Source organism: Henckelia pumila, chromosome 2, assembly GCF_033568475.1.
Source record: "Henckelia pumila isolate YLH828 chromosome 2, ASM3356847v2, whole genome shotgun sequence".
Classification (NCBI taxonomy): Eukaryota; Viridiplantae; Streptophyta; class Magnoliopsida; order Lamiales; family Gesneriaceae; genus Henckelia; species Henckelia pumila.
Genome location: NC_133121.1, coordinates 109,547,908 through 109,564,258, shown reverse-complemented (window position 1 = coordinate 109,564,258; position 16,351 = coordinate 109,547,908). Strand labels below are relative to the sequence as shown.

Here is a 16,351-nt window from a genome sequence, read left to right as displayed (position 1 = left end):
TATAACATCAGACAATAAATAATATTTTTAATTATCAAAGATTAATTTAAAAGAGACGATTTTGAAAAAAAAATATAGATTTAAGTTTTTATCTTATTTTTTTTTGGAAAAATAAGATAATAAATACTTTATTTTCAAAAAAAAAATCTACTTTCTTTTGTTCACTAATAAAAAATTGCTCTCTAAAAAAACCAAAATTAAGTAGTTTGGGCTCGAATTAGTCCGATCTCCGTGAGAATGTGTATGGGCCTTGCAGTTAACAGGCTGCTTTCATCTATTTTAAATCAAATCTTATATTATCAGTGACTGTCTTTTCTTTCTTTCTTTTTTTTTAAAATCCATTTTTTTTATAAAAAAGATTTGGTATCAAAAGAGTATTATAGTAGATGAATGTATAAAATAGATGCCAATAATAATTTTATGTAAAATAATTAATAACTACATCATCTTTAATTTTTTTTAAAAAATTTGTTACATAAATTAAATATTATTATATAAAATAAAAAATGAAAAATCGGCGGCCTCAATGTGATGTGTTTGGAGTTTTTGGACGGAGGCCGAAAAGGATTCAAATCTCTCAACACAGAGGCGCTAATACTTTTCCCCAAAACAAACACGCCTCAACCACCTTCGAGTCCGCTGTCTTCGTTGTTGATTTATATATACGCTGCCTGTATCAGTCGATTCACGCTCAAATTCTGTATTTCTACTTCACAGTTTTACTCTGAGCACGCAATTTCACAGTGATTTGTTCCGTATATTGAGTAGCCCTAGATCTCATCCGCGTGGTAATCTGTAATCATATATCATATATATATATACACACACAATCGTACGCATTACTATCGATCTTCTGGGTTCGAGATTCGAAAATTTTATCCTCTTTTCGAGTTATCGTTTTTGAATCACTCAGGTAATTCGATCTCTATTTGGTTCCAGAGATGCATGGATATTTATTCATGTGTTTTTTTTAGTGAATTTCGCTGTTGATTTATTTTTAATTTTTGGGCAGCAGCGTATGGTCTTATATTTGTGTTTGGAGGTCGGTGTAATCAAACGAACCTTTTTTGGTTCGTTTGATTGATGTTTCCGAAGTATGTGAGCACGCGCGCGCGCTGTGATTGTGATTGTGATTTGAAGAGGTTTGATGATTGTCAATCAAGTTACGGAGTTAGGTTTGACTTTTCGGTGGTCGGTAATTTGACTCTTAAGACCATTGATTTCTGGATCGTTCGTTGGTTCGGTGACCGTAGACAATAAATTTTAATCGGTCAAACCCCTTTATAAAATATTATCAATGCAATGCTGTTATGTTTTTTTTTAGTCTCACCCTTGACTTTAAATCATTTCATCCATAAATAATGAAACTCCGGGATTCGTGTAAAATAACTGTCTGATTTTTGAACCTCTGGCGCCAGGGCTTACTTTATATGGTTCTTTATTTTTTTATTAAGTCTTGGCAGAGTTCAAATTGTCCATATATTTGACTTGATATTATCAGTTTCACTCGTAAATTTACAATTTTCAGCTATCATCAACTTCATGATCAATTGTCTGCATCAAAGTTTAGAGGTTATCTCACACTTAATTGGAATAGTAACTGGTTTTAATGTTGAATGTAGTGTTTTACTTTGGCCTGTCATAGTCCTTGATCTTTTATCGTCTGACATCTTATCGTATTTTACGTTGATTTATATTAGTATATCTTGCTTGAGTTTGATGTATTTTTTAAAATTTTTCCTGTAGTTTAAGTGAACTCTTTGAATCAGAGCGAACAAATTAAGGATAACAAGGTGCATTTCGGAATTTGAGGTGAAATCAGATTGAGGCGTGGCATTTTGGCATGAAAGACGTGCAAGTATTGCCTTGGCCACGCCAACATGGTCAATTAAAGAAACCAACTTGGATAATCATATTGGTTTCTTTAGTCAGCTTGTTCTTAGTTTGCACATATGTTTATCCACCTCACAGTTCAGCTTGTTACGTTTTCTCATCTAATGGTTGCAAGGCCTTGCAAAGTTGGCTTCCACCTATGTCTGCTAGAGAACTGACCGATGAAGAAATTGCTTCTCGTGTTGTTATTAGAGACATTCTGAATATGGCCTCTAATACATCTACCAATCCCAAAATTGCCTTCCTGTTTCTGACACCTGGTGCCTTACCTTTTGAAAAATTATGGGATAAATTTTTCCAGGTACTTTTTGTGTTTTTTTTTTGAGGAAGGTACTTTGTGTTTCTTGATGCTGAAAATGTGAATTTTAGAGTTCACTTGCTATCATTCAGTGGCAGTGTGTTTGCGAAACTTACAGATTTGACTTTGGCTAATCGGTGGTCTTGGCAATAAATATCTCGAAGATGTAAAGGAAACAGTGTGTTTGATTTCATTTGGAGATTTTCACTCTTTCATTTACAGTAGTATGATTAGAATATGTTTGTTTTATTTGGTGCGTGAATAGTGAATGGATTTACACTTTGTGTGAATTACTGAAACAACATGACATGCACAATTTTTGTCGGAGTAGATTTATTATACTTCTCTCATTTCTGAATCTTGGGAATGGATTGCTAAACACTAACTAAATGCTGTGGCCCTCAGAAAAAAAGATAGAAGATTTGGTAAATAGTGGTGGTGAATTTCTTTCCCATGTTTGAATGGCAGTGAAATTTGGTTTTATTAGGTTGACCTTTTTTCCTTATGTTTTGCTTCATTAGGGAAACGAAGGTAGATTCTCTATTTACGTGCACGCATCAGAAGACAAACCTGTGCATTTTAGTCGTTATTTTATCAATCGGGAGATTCGTAGTGATAAGGTTGGATCCTCGTCTTTTCATGCATTCTTATTCAAAGTGTTTGGCCTCTTTTGAACATATAATTTATGTTAAACTTACTCTGTAGCTTTGGTGCTGTTGACAATTTATCTTGTGTGATGAAAGTCAAAGGTGAAATATGATGTAATAAATAAGTTTTAGTGTCATTTGGAAACATGGTGAGTGGGTGGGCTTTGTATTTTTGTGGTTGCGGGATTCTGACTCATTCTCTGCTGCTGGAACATGTTGGTATTTGAAAGCATTTAAAAACAAACAAAAAAGTATCTACAAACCAGTCAGTTATTGTCATGTTTGATTCGTGTGCACCGACAGTCTGACACAATCTTATATACTTAAAATGAGCTACACTGACGTAGTGTCATGTTTGATCGTGTGCGGATTAAATGATTTACTCACACACAAGAAAGTACCTATAAACCGGTTATCGTGAACCATGTTTAAACTTATTTGAAATATTACACCTATAGGCTATATGCACTGGACACGGTTTATATGCTTAATGGGCTACACTAAAGATTTGTTCAAACACAATTCTTGTGATTTTCCATTTTTGGAATCATTAACTGTTCTCATTGTTTTATGATCTGCTTTACTTATCTGTAGATCCTTAATTTTTCAAAATAATTATTATATTATATTTCAATAAGTGAACCATAAAGAAATTCATCACAACATTACTACTGAACACTACGCTTACAATTATCGTTGCCTAAACATTATATACTGATTCACAATTGAAGGTAATATGGGGGAAAATTTCAATGGTTGATGCCGAAAGGCGGCTTTTAGCAAATGCACTCAAAGATCCAGATAACCAGCTTTTCGTACTTCTTTCGGACAGGTGGCTATAGAATCTACTCTTTGCGACTTTCTTACTTTTTCATTTTTTGTTGAACTCCAGTAAGCACTCAGTTATAAATTAATCAATTCCGCAGCTGCGTGCCACTTTGGGATTTTGATCACGTATACAACTATCTGATGGACACAAATACCAGCTTTATAGATTCGTAAGTCTATTTAAACTCTCTCTTATATGGATATCTTCTCTTCAGCAGCAACCGTTTTCCCTAGTTTCTACTGTTTAGTTTAGGAAATAATCAGTAGTATCCTTTTGAATAAATAGGTGGCTTACCATATAGAACTCTAAAATATTGACGGCTAAGACCAATTTCAGCAGAACCTCCTCCTCCTCCTCCTCCTCCTCCTATGCTCCTGAAAATTGGATCATTACAATGGAAACTAAATAAATGATATGGAACACTAATTTTCTGGTTAAGATTATGCTTTCGAAAACTTTACATATATATCTCTATGAAGTACACAATTTATGTTTTTTATCATCCTTCAAATATATGTTCCAGAATCTAAGTGCTCATCCTGTTTTCTGTAGCTTCGAGGATCCTGGTCCTCATGGAAATGGCAGGTATTCTAAACGCATGTTGCCTGAAGTTGAGAAAAAAAACTTTCGGAAGGGTGCCCAGGTGGATTTATACTATTGAAATAGTTCCATAGTTGTTACTAAGTGCAGTAGGTTCAATTTTAAACATTATTAAGTTTTGTTGTAATATGCATTTGGTGTTGTATAATGCAGTGGTTCACAATGAAGCGGCAACATGCTATCATAATCATTGCTGACAGTCTGTATTATAAAAAATTTAGGGATTACTGCCAGGTGATCTAGCTTATGATTTCTGCCGTTTCAACTGTCTTCTTTTTCACCACGGTTTTGACTTTTTTCCTAATCACTTTTAGGTATACATCTGCATGATTTATCACATAATTTATTTTGATGTCAAACAAACATTTGCGTTATTATTTCAGTTATTCTATTATACACTCTGTAAGATCATCTGGACCCCAATGTTTGCTTAACCTCTCTTCTGTTTAAAATTCGAGGGGAGATGACCTCTGGTTGTCAAGGTAGGATAACTAAGTCTTCTGATGTATATCTTTGTTCCATATTCTACCTGCAAGATGTGAGGATGAATTGGTTAAGGAGAGAAACCAAGCTGTTGGTTTTGTGGAGTTTGAAACGAAGCTGTTTTATTTGTGGACTTTGCTTCAATATTTCAGATGTTTGTTCATGATTAACTAAGATGATTGTGCAATCTAAGTCCATGGGTTGTGTAAAATAAAGGGGTTAAGTCAACCGGATGAGTGAACTTCTTGAAAGCATCCCAGGCGTTAGTCTGCCCCGATATGAGCTCTCTCCTGTTTCGATTTCCATCTTTTTTGTTTTTGGAAACTCCCATACTGAAACATAAGAAGACATCAAAATGAAACTTAAGCAAAAGAAGCATTTTTTAGAGACGGGTGAAACAATAGGATAAACAGTGGGTTGGACTCTTAGCTCAATTATCTTAATTACACATCAGTTCAGCTTTTAGCCTTGACAGCATTCATGAAATGTAAAATTTAAAACCACAGGAACAAATCGAATCTCTGCACTGTTTTTTCACCTCAAATCTCGTTTTATGGAAATATCAAATAATTTTGGAACGCATAAATATTTTGATCCATATCTTCTCATCTGTGCTTGGGTAAATATTTTTTTATTAAAACAAAGGCCGCATCATTCAGTGCATCCTGTAGGGAATTTTTATTTTGTTTAGTTCTGGATATTAGAACCACCGTCTCCGAGAAGGCGGGAATTTTGCCTGAGCTCCTTACCTGCAAATATAAAAGGGGAGAACAAAATATTATGCAAGTGAGTGGATTAGGCCTAAAATCTCTAAACATAGTACATAGAAACATTAGAGCACATTCGAATTTCTGACAGAAGAAAGCCCAATCCTATACCACTGCCATTGCTTTCATTTCTTTTTGAGTTTACTTTATTTCTTGACTAATTTTATTTGGACATTGTGGTTGCCATGTCGTAATACTGAACCATTATGCCTTTGTAACCCTTCATTGAACAGCCAGGAATGGATGGCCTCAACTGCTATTCCGATGAACACTATTTGCCCACCTTTTTCTATGTGAGTCCGGCCTTACACCTTCATTTTGTTAAGATGCTTTCTCTCCGCTTTTGACCCTGCTAATCAAAATTGATTTTTTTTCTCGCCTTGTCAGATGTTTGATCCCACTGGAATTTCCAATTGGTCAGTGACACATGTTGATTGGTCTGAAATGAAGTGGCATCCAAAATCATACCAAGCTGAGGACATCACCTTTGAGCTGTTTCAGAATATTACTGTATGACTACTCGTTTGAGCTTTGAATCAGTTTGTTCAACTCTTTCATCTGTCTTGACATTTAGTTTTTATCCCCCTAATCTGAGTTTTCTCTGGCGTACTTTTTGACTCTTTGGTCATTCTAGTGTTCCAGCATCGATTTTGTTAATCGCGACCTTTTTGTTCATTAATCACATGCTGAGTATAAGCGTTTTTGGTTAAATCTTGCTCCATGCCCTTCAAATCTGCATATATATCGAGCTGCATAATAGTACCTATCGTGTTTACTTTTGACTTTGAGCTGTATTTTTGCAGTCTATCGTTGACAGTGTGCACGCCACCAGTGACCGAAGGGTCGGTATCTTTCTTCTTTATAATTTAAAGTCTGCTACCACATCGCACCCCTCTTGACATATTCCTTTTGAAATGCAGAGAGAAATCCAGATTAAACCTTGCATATGGAACGGAAAACAACGACCATGTTATTTATTTGCTCGGAAATTTTTACCAGAAACTCTAGATAATTTAATGAAATTCATTCCCATTACACATGCACCTTAGAGGGTGAAAGCTCAGTATTAATCCTTGGGCGGACACAAGAGTTGTCCGGTTCTTTATTGAAAAGCAAAGATGGATTCGAGTTGAAAGGGCGATAGCCAGGAGTGATTTCAAACGAAGAATGGCGGGATGATCTTTTCTTGCTCGAAGGACGGATTTTAGGGTCTTCTCCTGGCTTTATACAGCCTAAGATTTGTTAGATTTTGATCGGCCGTCCCTTTTTTTGGCTTGATTGAGATTTGGTTCGTACTTGCTTTTTCCTTCATTGAAGTATTATTCCCAGTTCGTGGACTGTGTGACATGAGTCACAAGACGAAGGCATTAAACTTTATACTAGGTAGCTGTAAATATATTGTGAGAGCTTAAAACTTTGTAGAGAGAGAACCGATCGTTTATGTCTTGACTCTTGAGTTCAAAGCTTTCGACTTCATCGTGTGAATTTATTAAATAGTGTCTTGTTGGTGTAATGATGGATAAAGTATAAACCACTGAGGCCGAATCTGAATTTATTAATACTTGGTTTTTATATAAAGTGGTTTATTGACATAACTTTTGTTGTAATTTTTGTATGTAGAGCTAATCTTTTGTTTCAATATAATATTTTAAAGTAAAAGTTGTAATTTATGTTTTTCAAAAAGAAATTTAAGACAAATCTTAAAAATTCATATTTTCTCTCCACTTGATTTTGGTCTTTTTATACATGAGTAATGTCGTATGCGCTCACATGATTTTACACGATTTTACCTTGTATTTTCCGAAATGTACTAATAAAAAATCTTCATTTAGATAATTTTAATAATTTCTCTCAAAGAGGATTTTTTTTTTTTTTTTTTTGCTTTAATCAGTGTTCAAAAAATTCATTTAAATGGATTTTAATCTCACTTAAACTTTAATACGTTTAAACTTGATTAAACAACTTTTTTTTAGAACACTATATTTTATTTATTTTTTTATCGAATGAATATGTTTTTATAAATATTAAATAAAAAATTCCATGAATATAAATATGATATATTAATTGATAATGAACTTATTTTTATTATACTATTTTTTAAATTTGTACGAAAATATTAATTTAATATAATTTTAATAATTTTTTTAGAACTTAAAATTTATTCTTTTAATCTTAAATTTATGATGATTCACATTTTATTTATTATTTGAATTAACATAATTAAAATTATAATAAAAATTAACAACATTTTCTGGCGTTTAAAATCAAAATAATTTTATTTAAACTTGAAAAACTTGAAACTCACATTCATTATTCGTCGCTCTTCACATTTTTACAGTTTGGTTTTAACTTTTAATTAAATACTATGTTACGTCGTGAGTGTAGCATGAACCAATGAAATCAGAGAAAACTGCAATTTTGGTCTTTTATGTTTGTCACTTTACGATTCGCTCCTCTATGTTTTCATATTTTAATTTTAGTTCAGCACGTTTCGATTTTTGGCAATTTCAGTCCTTTTTATTCGAAAACGATTACGTGGTACTATACACGTCAGCTCCACATCAGCACTGTATTGGTGTCACATCAGCGTCACATAAAAAAAGACTAAAATTGCCAAAAAAATAAAGATATCGGACTAAAACTGAAATCTAAAAATATACAAGATCAAAATCATAAAGTGACAAACATACAAGACCAAAAAAACAATTTCTCCAATCAAATCTCTATCTCAAGAATGAGATAATACTATAGTCTAATAGAGATCCGTTATTCTTACCGCCAAGTTCAACTAGCAAACTATTTTAAAAATAAATTAAAATCACTTTTTTTCCCCTCCCGTTTTACAGAATCTCTGGGAATGGCGATTCAAACGTCTCTGATTGTTAATTTCATCCTCACCACCCCAAGAAAATTTATTTCTTGCAATAGAATTTGTAGTACAAGCTAGAAATGTTGCAGGAAATAATTGGTTCCCTTCTGCACCAGTGCGCCAACACGAAGAACTTTCGACAAGGGATTTTGCTTCATGCTGCTGCTGTAAAGATAGGCATGAAATCAGATGTCATAATCGGAAACGATATCGTCAACTTTTACGCAAAATGTGGGTGCATGAATTCAGCTCACCAAATGTTTGATGAAATGTCGCGGAAAAACTTGGTCACTTGGTCTGCGTTAATCTCTGGCTATGTCCAATCAAAAAGACCCAATTTAGCAATTCGGGTTTTCAGTCGGATGCAAGAATATTTTAAACCCAATGAATTTGTTTTGTCTAGTGTCCTTGGTTCTTGTTCTGTCATTCAGGAGTTAAAGCTTGGGAAACAAATACACGCGCAGGCAGTAAAGTTAGGCTATGACGCTGTTAGTTTTGTTCTTAATTCACTAATTTCGATGTATATGAGATGCTTTATGTGGAGTGAAGCCTTGTTAATTTTTTATTGTGGTAGTGTTTCCGGTTCTTTATCCTTAGTGTCTTACAATGTAGCGATCACCGGGCTAGTGGAAAATGAGCAGGGAGAGAAGGGGTTTGAGATATTTAAGCTTATGCGTCAGCGGGGTCTGGTTCCTGACCATTTTACTTTTGCGGGATTACTAGGACCCGTTGAACGTACATACTATAATGTTTCTGATTGTATGCAAGTACATTGTGTGATAGTAAAACTTGGATTTGATTATTTGGCTTTTACTGGAAACATTTTGATTGCAATGTACTCAAAATTTGATTTTTTGGAAGAAGCTGAGAAGATCTTTTGGTTGCTTAAGGATAAAGATGTTGTATCTTGGAATACATTAATCACTGCTTGTTGTCGTCACGAGGATAATTCAAGGGCTTTGAGTTTCTTCAGGGATATGGTGGCGGAAAATGATGCAAGACCCGATCTTTTTACTTATGCCGGCCTGCTTTCTGCCATTGCTGGACTGGCTTCCATGAGACATGGGAAGGAGATTCATTCTCATTTAATTAGGACACGGCCAGATTGGGATGTTGGCGTTGGAAATGCTCTTATCAACATGTATGCAAAAAGTGGTTCCATTGGTTCTGCTCAAGCTATTTTCGAAAGAATGGAATGTCGTAATCTTGTCTCATGGAACAGCATTATCACTGCTTTTGCAAATCATGGGCTAGCTGAAAACGTGATCACATTGTTCATGGAGATGATGAGAATGAGATTGACGCCAGATTCGGTAACTTTTCTTGGACTTCTGACAGCTTGCAATCATTCCGGCCTTGCGGAAGAGGGTCAATATCTCTTCGACTCCATGAACAAGTTTTACGGTATAACCCCTAATAGCGAGCATCTCTGTTGCCTTGTTGATGTACTAGGACGAGCAGGGAGAGTGAGTGAAGCCGAAGAGTACATTCAGAAACATCAAAGCGGCCATGATGCTGTTGTTTTAGGCAGCTTATTATCAGCATGTCGATTGCATGGAGATGTCCTTAGGGGAGAACAAACCGCTGCTAGGCTTCTTGAACTTGATCACATCACCACATCACCTTATGTTTTACTATCCAACTTATATGCATCAGATAGAAAGTGGGAGAGTGTAGCAGGGGCTAGAAAAATGTTGAGAGGAAGTGGATTGAAGAAAGAGGCTGCCCATAGCATCGTTGAAGTCAAGGGTTCATTTGAGAAGTTTGTAATTGGAGATTTTTCTCATTCAAGAATGGATGAAATACTCAACTTATTAAGAACATTGAGTTGGGGGGTGGATGAAGAATTGCTGTGTTGTTGATATTAGGGTGCCAGAATGGTGTTGAATTGGTTTGATGGGCTTTCGATTCGAGTGGAGGGAAGTGGCGCCCTCATGTGCTTCAGTTACGGTGCAGAATTCGAGCTTGAAGGCGGGGGTTGAACTTGAAAAACAAGAGCTCAATCCGAGTCTTAATTGCACTCAACTGTCGAGCTTATAGTTTCGTGCCCAGAATAGTTGGAATTGGATCCAGTGGGGGTCAGAAAGGTGGATCAATGACTCAGTGAGTCAGTGTATGTATAGTTTTATGAAAATTAGCTCAAGTTCTCCAAAATCTTTGAAAATTTACCGAAGAGTATGTATTTACACAAGTTTTGCCCACAATTTTGAGAAGCCATAAATTGCTATATCATATGATTTCTTGTCAAAATTCTACAAGTGCAATGTTTTTTTTTCCCTCTCTTTAATTCATTTGTTCTGCTAATTGCATTATATGCATCTTCGACATCATGTTAACTGTCGTTTTCGTGTAGGTCAATCAAATTCAACAATAACAAAACAATTATTGGCATTAATGAAAATTGAAGACAAATTAAGGTGGCCTCCTTATTAAATGTGAGATCGTGACAATCATGGTATCAAATTTATAAAAGTGGTGGGACCATAAAAACAGATGTGGAGGAAATATAGTTGTAAAATTTATTATTTTTTACAAGACACTTGTAAGTTCATCCGATCATATGTGCTTAGGTAAAAAAAAAAATAATTTTTTTAATGAGTTCTATTAGAAATGTCTCATAAAATTGATTTGTGTATTATTTTATAAGATTTTTTTTATGTTTTTATAATCGCACACCAAATCATAAAACATAAAAATTGATTTAAAAAAGCCAAAAATTAATGTACTTGGTTCAAAATCATTATTCTTGGTATAAATTTTTATTGTTTGAGAAAAATAATCATTATCATGTAAATGTGTTTGTGTAAGCTAATTTATACTAACAGGAGGATTACCAGCATAGCACATATATAAATGATCCCGCTAACAACAAGCATATTCCCTTCTGTCTCTCTCTCAAATTCCACTCCCAGGCATCACACCTTCAATTCATCGCTCTAGATTTTGGGTCCCTTTGATATTTTTGTTCAACGCATTATTTCTTTTTCGCGCATCTAACCTTAGATGAATTCTTGGGATTTTCTCCCTTCACAATTGATTAACAATTCATTTTTGTTTGAGCAGCCATTTTTTTGTTCTCTCTTCAAATGGGTTTCCATGAAATCGGATTGTTGGCGATGATGATATCGATGGGTTTGGCTCGATTGCGTTCCGTAGGATCCTAGCAGTTTTCAGTTAATTATCGGTTTCCGAGCAAAAGATTGCATTTTTTTTTTTAAAAAAATAAAAATTCTGGGACTCCATCTTTTTGCTATTAAAAGATGAATTGAGGGGGTTTGTGATCAAGGGCTGTGAGAGTTGGGCTGAACTGAAGGTGAAAGGGGGATCAAAAGGGAGGGTTGAATCACACATGTCGCCGGTTCCTATTGAGACTACCATGCCTGAAACGGCATCGTGTTCTGGAGGTTTGCGTCGTTTTGGAGATTTTAGAGGGATCCGATGGCGCATAGATTTGGGGATTTTACCTTCTTCCCTCTCTGCATCAATAGACGAACTTCGCCGGGATACGGCCAATTCTCGTAGGAGGTGAATACGATTACCTCGAATATGCAAAAGACATAATTTAAACAGTCATCGATCGGAAAATTCATTAGCTTTCCTGGTTTCAAGGTTGAATGAGCCGGGACAATAGGCATCCGATTTTTCTTTTCTAAAAAAATAAGTTTTTGCATCCAAGATACTCCCACGAGTAAACAAAATCCGGCTGACACATTTTTTTTAATCATGTTATTATTTATATATTTTCTTGGCTAATTTTGGAGTTTGGTGCTAACGATAATTGGTGTTGCGGGGTTTTAGATTATAATTATTTTGGTTGCAAAGTGTACTCCAGTTTTTGTTCCCTTCGTAAGTTTCCAATATCGCTAGAGCAAAAATCTTAAGGACTTTGTTTAATACGCCTCTTTCTTAGTTGAAGTGATATTGTACCAACCGGAAAGAAATCATGGATCTTTTAGAATAGTTAGTGATTTAACGTTCAACAGGTATGCTTCTTTGAGGAGAAAACTTCTAGTTGATCCGCATGTGGCAAAGGATGGGGGTGTTTCTCCTGAACTTGTCATGGACAATCCTTTGTCACAAAACCCGGGTACGATTTAATTCTTATTCTCAACTACATAAAGTGTCACTCTATGATCATCTGACAGATTAATTTGACTTATATGAATTCCCGGTTTGGTTCTTCTCCCTGAATTTCCGACTCTTATTATATTTCAGTTTTTATAATTGTGTTATTTCAGAACCTGTATGATTCATTATTAAGTGCACGAAAATGTGTTATAATTTATGTTATTCATGTTTTCATTGCAGACAGCATGTGGGGTCGCTTCTTTAGAAACGCGGAACTAGAGAGAATGCTTGATCAAGATTTGACGCGCTTATACCCTGAAAGAGGTAGCTATTTTCAGACAAGTGCATGCCAAGGCATGCTAAGACGAATATTATTACTTTGGTGCCTTAAAAATCCAGAGTATGGCTACAGACAAGGTAGAGCAGATAGTTTTATTTGTATATTATTCTTGATTCTGTTTCATCTGTTTCAGTCACACACATTTATATTCTAGTACTAGTATAATGTTCCAAGGAAACAATAGGAAGCTTAGCATTTGGCAGCAAAGGTGTCTAGTCTACCTATTATATGGAGCTATTGTGGGAACGTATAACTGACTATTTGGCAATTGACATTGTTTTTTGTGATAGATTTTCTAAAACTGTTCTGTTTATCAATCATTTATATTTATAGATTCTCTGTATCTTCATATGTAGGTATGCATGAACTCTTGGCTCCTCTGATGTATGTTCTTCATGTTGATGTGGAGCGCCTCTTAGAAGTGAGAAAGCTTTATGAAGACCAATTTGCTGACAAATTTGATGGCCTCACATTTCATGAAAATGACTTAACATATAATTTTGACTTCAAGAAATTCTCAGAATCCATGGAATATAAAAATGGTTTAGAAAACAGTTCTGTGAAAGTTAACTGCCTGAGTGAACTTGATCCAGAAATACAAAGTATTGTTTTACTAAGCGATGCTTATGGAGCCGAAGGAGAACTTGGTGTTGTGCTATCCGAGAAATTTATGGAACATGATGCCTATTCCATGCTTGATGCTTTGATGAGTGGGGCTGGTGGGGCAGTTGCCATGGCCGAATTTTTCTCTCCTTCTCCTTTTGTGAATTCCCATAGTGGCTTTCCCCCTGTAATTGAAGCTTCCGCTGCACTGTATCATTTACTATCCATAGCCGATTCATCTCTTCACAGCCACCTTGTTGAACTAGGAGTAGAACCCCAATATTTTGCACTACGATGGCTGCGTGTATTATTTGGTCGTGAATTTTCCTTGGAAACCCTTTTGGTGATCTGGGATGAAATTTTTTCTCGTGAAAACACCAAGCTGAGCAAAGCAGCTGATCTTGATGTTGAGTCCAATAGTGGAGTTCTCGACTCACATAGGGGAGCATTCATTTCTGCTTTTGCAGTTTCAATGGTACTTTATTTAAGGTCTTCATTGCTTGCTACTGAGAATGCGACTGCCTGCCTTCAGAGATTGTTGAATTTTCCTGATGACATAACTCTTGTCAAACTGATAGCAAAGGCAGCTTCTTTGCAAGCGCTGGCACTAGATTCAAATCTAAATTCCCTACAAATTCAACACGACTTATATAGCAGTAGGAAGTCAGTGGTTGCTCGGGGCCATAGCCTTTCTCTTGATTTAAGTTCTCCAAGAACTCCTTGGAAGATGGTTCATGAGAGCTACTGGGAAGAGAAATGGAGAGTTTTGCACAAGGAAGAAGAAAGCAAGAAAAATGACTCGGAAAAACAAGTCGTGAAAAGCAAAAAAGGTTGGTCTGAGAGAGTAAGATTGCGCCTATCCAGAACTGAATCGGACCCTTCTCCATCAATAAAGTGTGAAACTACAAAAAGTTTGATGCCGTCTGTAAAGAGAAGTTTGTTGGAGGATCTGTCCAGAGAGCTAGGTTCAGATGAAGAGAAAGAATCTGTCGGAAGTGATGAAGCAGTCCACGAGAATCCAGTGGAGACTGAAGGACAAAATGCTACTGATCAAAAGCTTAGCAGTGCATCGAGTGGTGCTGCAAGTGAAGGAAATTCTTCTGACTACTTTGAACCACAAAGTCCTATTCATGGAGAAAGTGATCAGGAAAATGAACAGGATAGAAGTAGTGTTGCATCAAACTCATCTGTTGATGAAAATGATGCAAAGACCAACGATCCCGAGTCGTGTGGAACACACTCCCCTTTTCTGGTCCCAGATCCTCCTATTCGTCGCCCTCCAAGTTTTAAGCAAAACGAGGACTCCATGGAAAAATCAGCTATGGGGACAAAACAAGTAAAGCTTCTATCTGGTAAATTCCCATGGTTATGGAAGTTGGGAAGAAATGCCAATGGGGGAATATTCAAGAGACCACCACCATCACCTGAAGTTGCGAGAACTGGCCACAATGCAAGCAGTCGTCAGGAAAAAGATGCTAGAATTATTATCGCTGATGAATATGATGGCTCATGTAGCACCAGCCACGGAGATGCAGTCGACCAGGATGTGATGGTTAGCTTGAGTAATCTCGGTCAATGCATGCTCGAGAACATCCAGGTATCAATTGAATCGTCTTTTGCAAGTTTAGTTTGGACATTGTTTATATTTTCATTTCTAAAACCAGTTTACAGTCTTGGTTATAACCAATTAACTTCTCCTTGGCTTATAACCTATTTGTCACCAATGTCTCAAGTTTATGATAAGGTATCGGGTTTGAGACCCCATTGTAACAAACATCTCGCCCAACTAAAAAAAATTTCCCCTTGAAGTTTAGAACTGCCTTGTTTTACTTTCTTAAACCCGGACTTCGGATTCAATCTTTCCTTGATCTTCAGTGCATTTTTAACTGGTTTCATCTGGTCCTGCAGATGATTGAATCTGCCCTCCAACTGAATCGGGATCAGGGATCGCCAGAGAATTTAAACAATGGTTTTTCTAGTGAAGGACGAGTCACAGCCACGGTTGCACTCAACGAGCTTCGAAAAATCAGCAATCTTTTATCTCAAATGTGAGGTATATTGAATGTGTATGCATTCTGTGTAGTTCTTTCTCCCTCTGGGCATCATATAAATTTGGTTTACTGTAAATTCACGTTTCGTCAAATACAAATTAATAGCACTCATAAGAAAGCTTTAGAAGAAGCACAAACGTGCACGATGGTGGCTCCGTGTCCCTGCAAATGACCATTTTTTCATAAAAAAACATAAGCCCAAAATTTTATACTCAAAACAAAGGATCTGTTTCTTGGTTAGATGGTTTTGTGATATCTGATCCCTCGATCCATTACTTTTTCTCTTGCCTGTAGATGATTTTTTATCAAGCTATTTTTAATCTGTATAGGATTATGTATAAACTCGTGCCATTTTCTTGATAGCAGGTCTCCACCTTTGTAAATCTATCAGTGCTTCAACCAGTTTTTACATATTCAGTCAATTATAATTGAAGATTTTGTTTATGTATCACAAGATTAATTGAATTTTTGTGATAACCTGTTATCTCCCACACATACAACCAAAAGAGCAAAAAAAAAAAAAAAACAAAAGAACCAACACACACACACGAGAAATACCATAATCGAACAGAAAGTAAGATTGGTCTTGGACAATCAAGAACGGACATGCAGTGTCTTTACCCAAAAAAAACTTGAATATCACTTCGGACCTTTTGATTATACTTGATCTTTGATATTTTTGGAAATTCAATGGCAAATTTTTTTCTCCCCAAAAAAATAATGGATGAAGAAACAAAGGCTTTGGAATGTTGATATTGCAGATATCCTCTAATGAGCGATATAATCATATTTTATGCAATTTGGTTACTAACATAAGATATTTTGTAACACAAATCGGACCCTGATAAGTGGCATTCGCATTAAATCTATATAATCCAATAACGATAAGCTCTTAGCTTATAT

At 35.7% G+C, this 16,351-nt stretch overlaps 3 protein-coding genes across 10 annotated transcripts; all 3 read left to right on the top strand.

Moving 5' to 3' along the window:
- Positions 1 to 557: 557 nt before the first annotated feature.
- Positions 558 to 7,096, top strand: LOC140881005 (glycosyltransferase BC10-like). 8 transcript variants are annotated; one of them, XM_073285949.1, is made up of 12 exons: positions 558 to 913; positions 1,016 to 1,142; positions 1,747 to 2,194; positions 2,713 to 2,811; positions 3,570 to 3,670; positions 3,765 to 3,836; positions 4,220 to 4,310; positions 4,421 to 4,501; positions 5,751 to 5,810; positions 5,905 to 6,027; positions 6,321 to 6,359; positions 6,438 to 7,096. In XM_073285949.1, exons 3-12 carry the CDS (start codon positions 1,844 to 1,846, stop codon positions 6,564 to 6,566), a joined length of 1,146 nt encoding a protein of 381 aa, XP_073142050.1. In that variant the 5' UTR covers positions 558 to 913; positions 1,016 to 1,142; positions 1,747 to 1,843; the 3' UTR covers positions 6,567 to 7,096. The 8 variants fall into 8 exon arrangements, with proteins under 8 accessions (XP_073142050.1, XP_073142053.1, XP_073142052.1 ...); XM_073285952.1 differs by having other exon boundaries at positions 1,016 to 1,162; XM_073285951.1 differs by having other exon boundaries at positions 1,016 to 1,175.
- Positions 7,097 to 8,295: 1,199 nt separating this feature from the next.
- On the top strand, positions 8,296 to 10,591 carry LOC140884348 (pentatricopeptide repeat-containing protein At4g32430, mitochondrial-like). Its single transcript, XM_073291081.1, has one exon. The coding sequence runs from the start codon at positions 8,467 to 8,469 to the stop codon at positions 10,246 to 10,248; it is 1,782 nt and encodes a 593-aa protein (XP_073147182.1). The 5' UTR covers positions 8,296 to 8,466; the 3' UTR covers positions 10,249 to 10,591.
- Positions 10,592 to 11,250: 659 nt separating this feature from the next.
- Positions 11,251 to 15,838, top strand: LOC140879927 (uncharacterized). The gene is made up of 5 exons (XM_073283908.1): positions 11,251 to 11,911; positions 12,370 to 12,473; positions 12,695 to 12,871; positions 13,151 to 14,994; positions 15,306 to 15,838. Exons 1-5 carry the CDS (start codon positions 11,736 to 11,738, stop codon positions 15,447 to 15,449), a joined length of 2,445 nt encoding a protein of 814 aa, XP_073140009.1. The 5' UTR covers positions 11,251 to 11,735; the 3' UTR covers positions 15,450 to 15,838.
- The last annotated feature ends 513 nt before the right edge of the window (positions 15,839 to 16,351 follow it).

What these genes read in the sequence shown, in the direction of transcription:
- LOC140881005 (XM_073285953.1), top strand. Translation starts at nt 1,844, where the DNA reads ATGAAAGACGTGCAAGTATTGCCTTGGCCACGCCAACATGGTCAATTA. An exon ending in ATTTGCCCACCTTTTTCTAT is followed by an intron (nt 5,811 to 5,904) that starts GTGAGTCCGGCC and finishes TCGCCTTGTCAG; the next exon opens with ATGTTTGATCCCACTGGAAT. An exon ending in ACGCCACCAGTGACCGAAGG is followed by an intron (nt 6,360 to 6,437) that starts GTCGGTATCTTT and finishes TTTGAAATGCAG; the next exon opens with AGAGAAATCCAGATTAAACC.
- LOC140884348 (XM_073291081.1), top strand. Translation starts at nt 8,467, where the DNA reads ATGTTGCAGGAAATAATTGGTTCCCTTCTGCACCAGTGCGCCAACACG.
- LOC140879927 (XM_073283908.1), top strand. Translation starts at nt 11,736, where the DNA reads ATGTCGCCGGTTCCTATTGAGACTACCATGCCTGAAACGGCATCGTGT. An exon ending in ACGGCCAATTCTCGTAGGAG is followed by an intron (nt 11,912 to 12,369) that starts GTGAATACGATT and finishes AACGTTCAACAG; the next exon opens with GTATGCTTCTTTGAGGAGAA. An exon ending in GCATGCTCGAGAACATCCAG is followed by an intron (nt 14,995 to 15,305) that starts GTATCAATTGAA and finishes CTGGTCCTGCAG; the next exon opens with ATGATTGAATCTGCCCTCCA.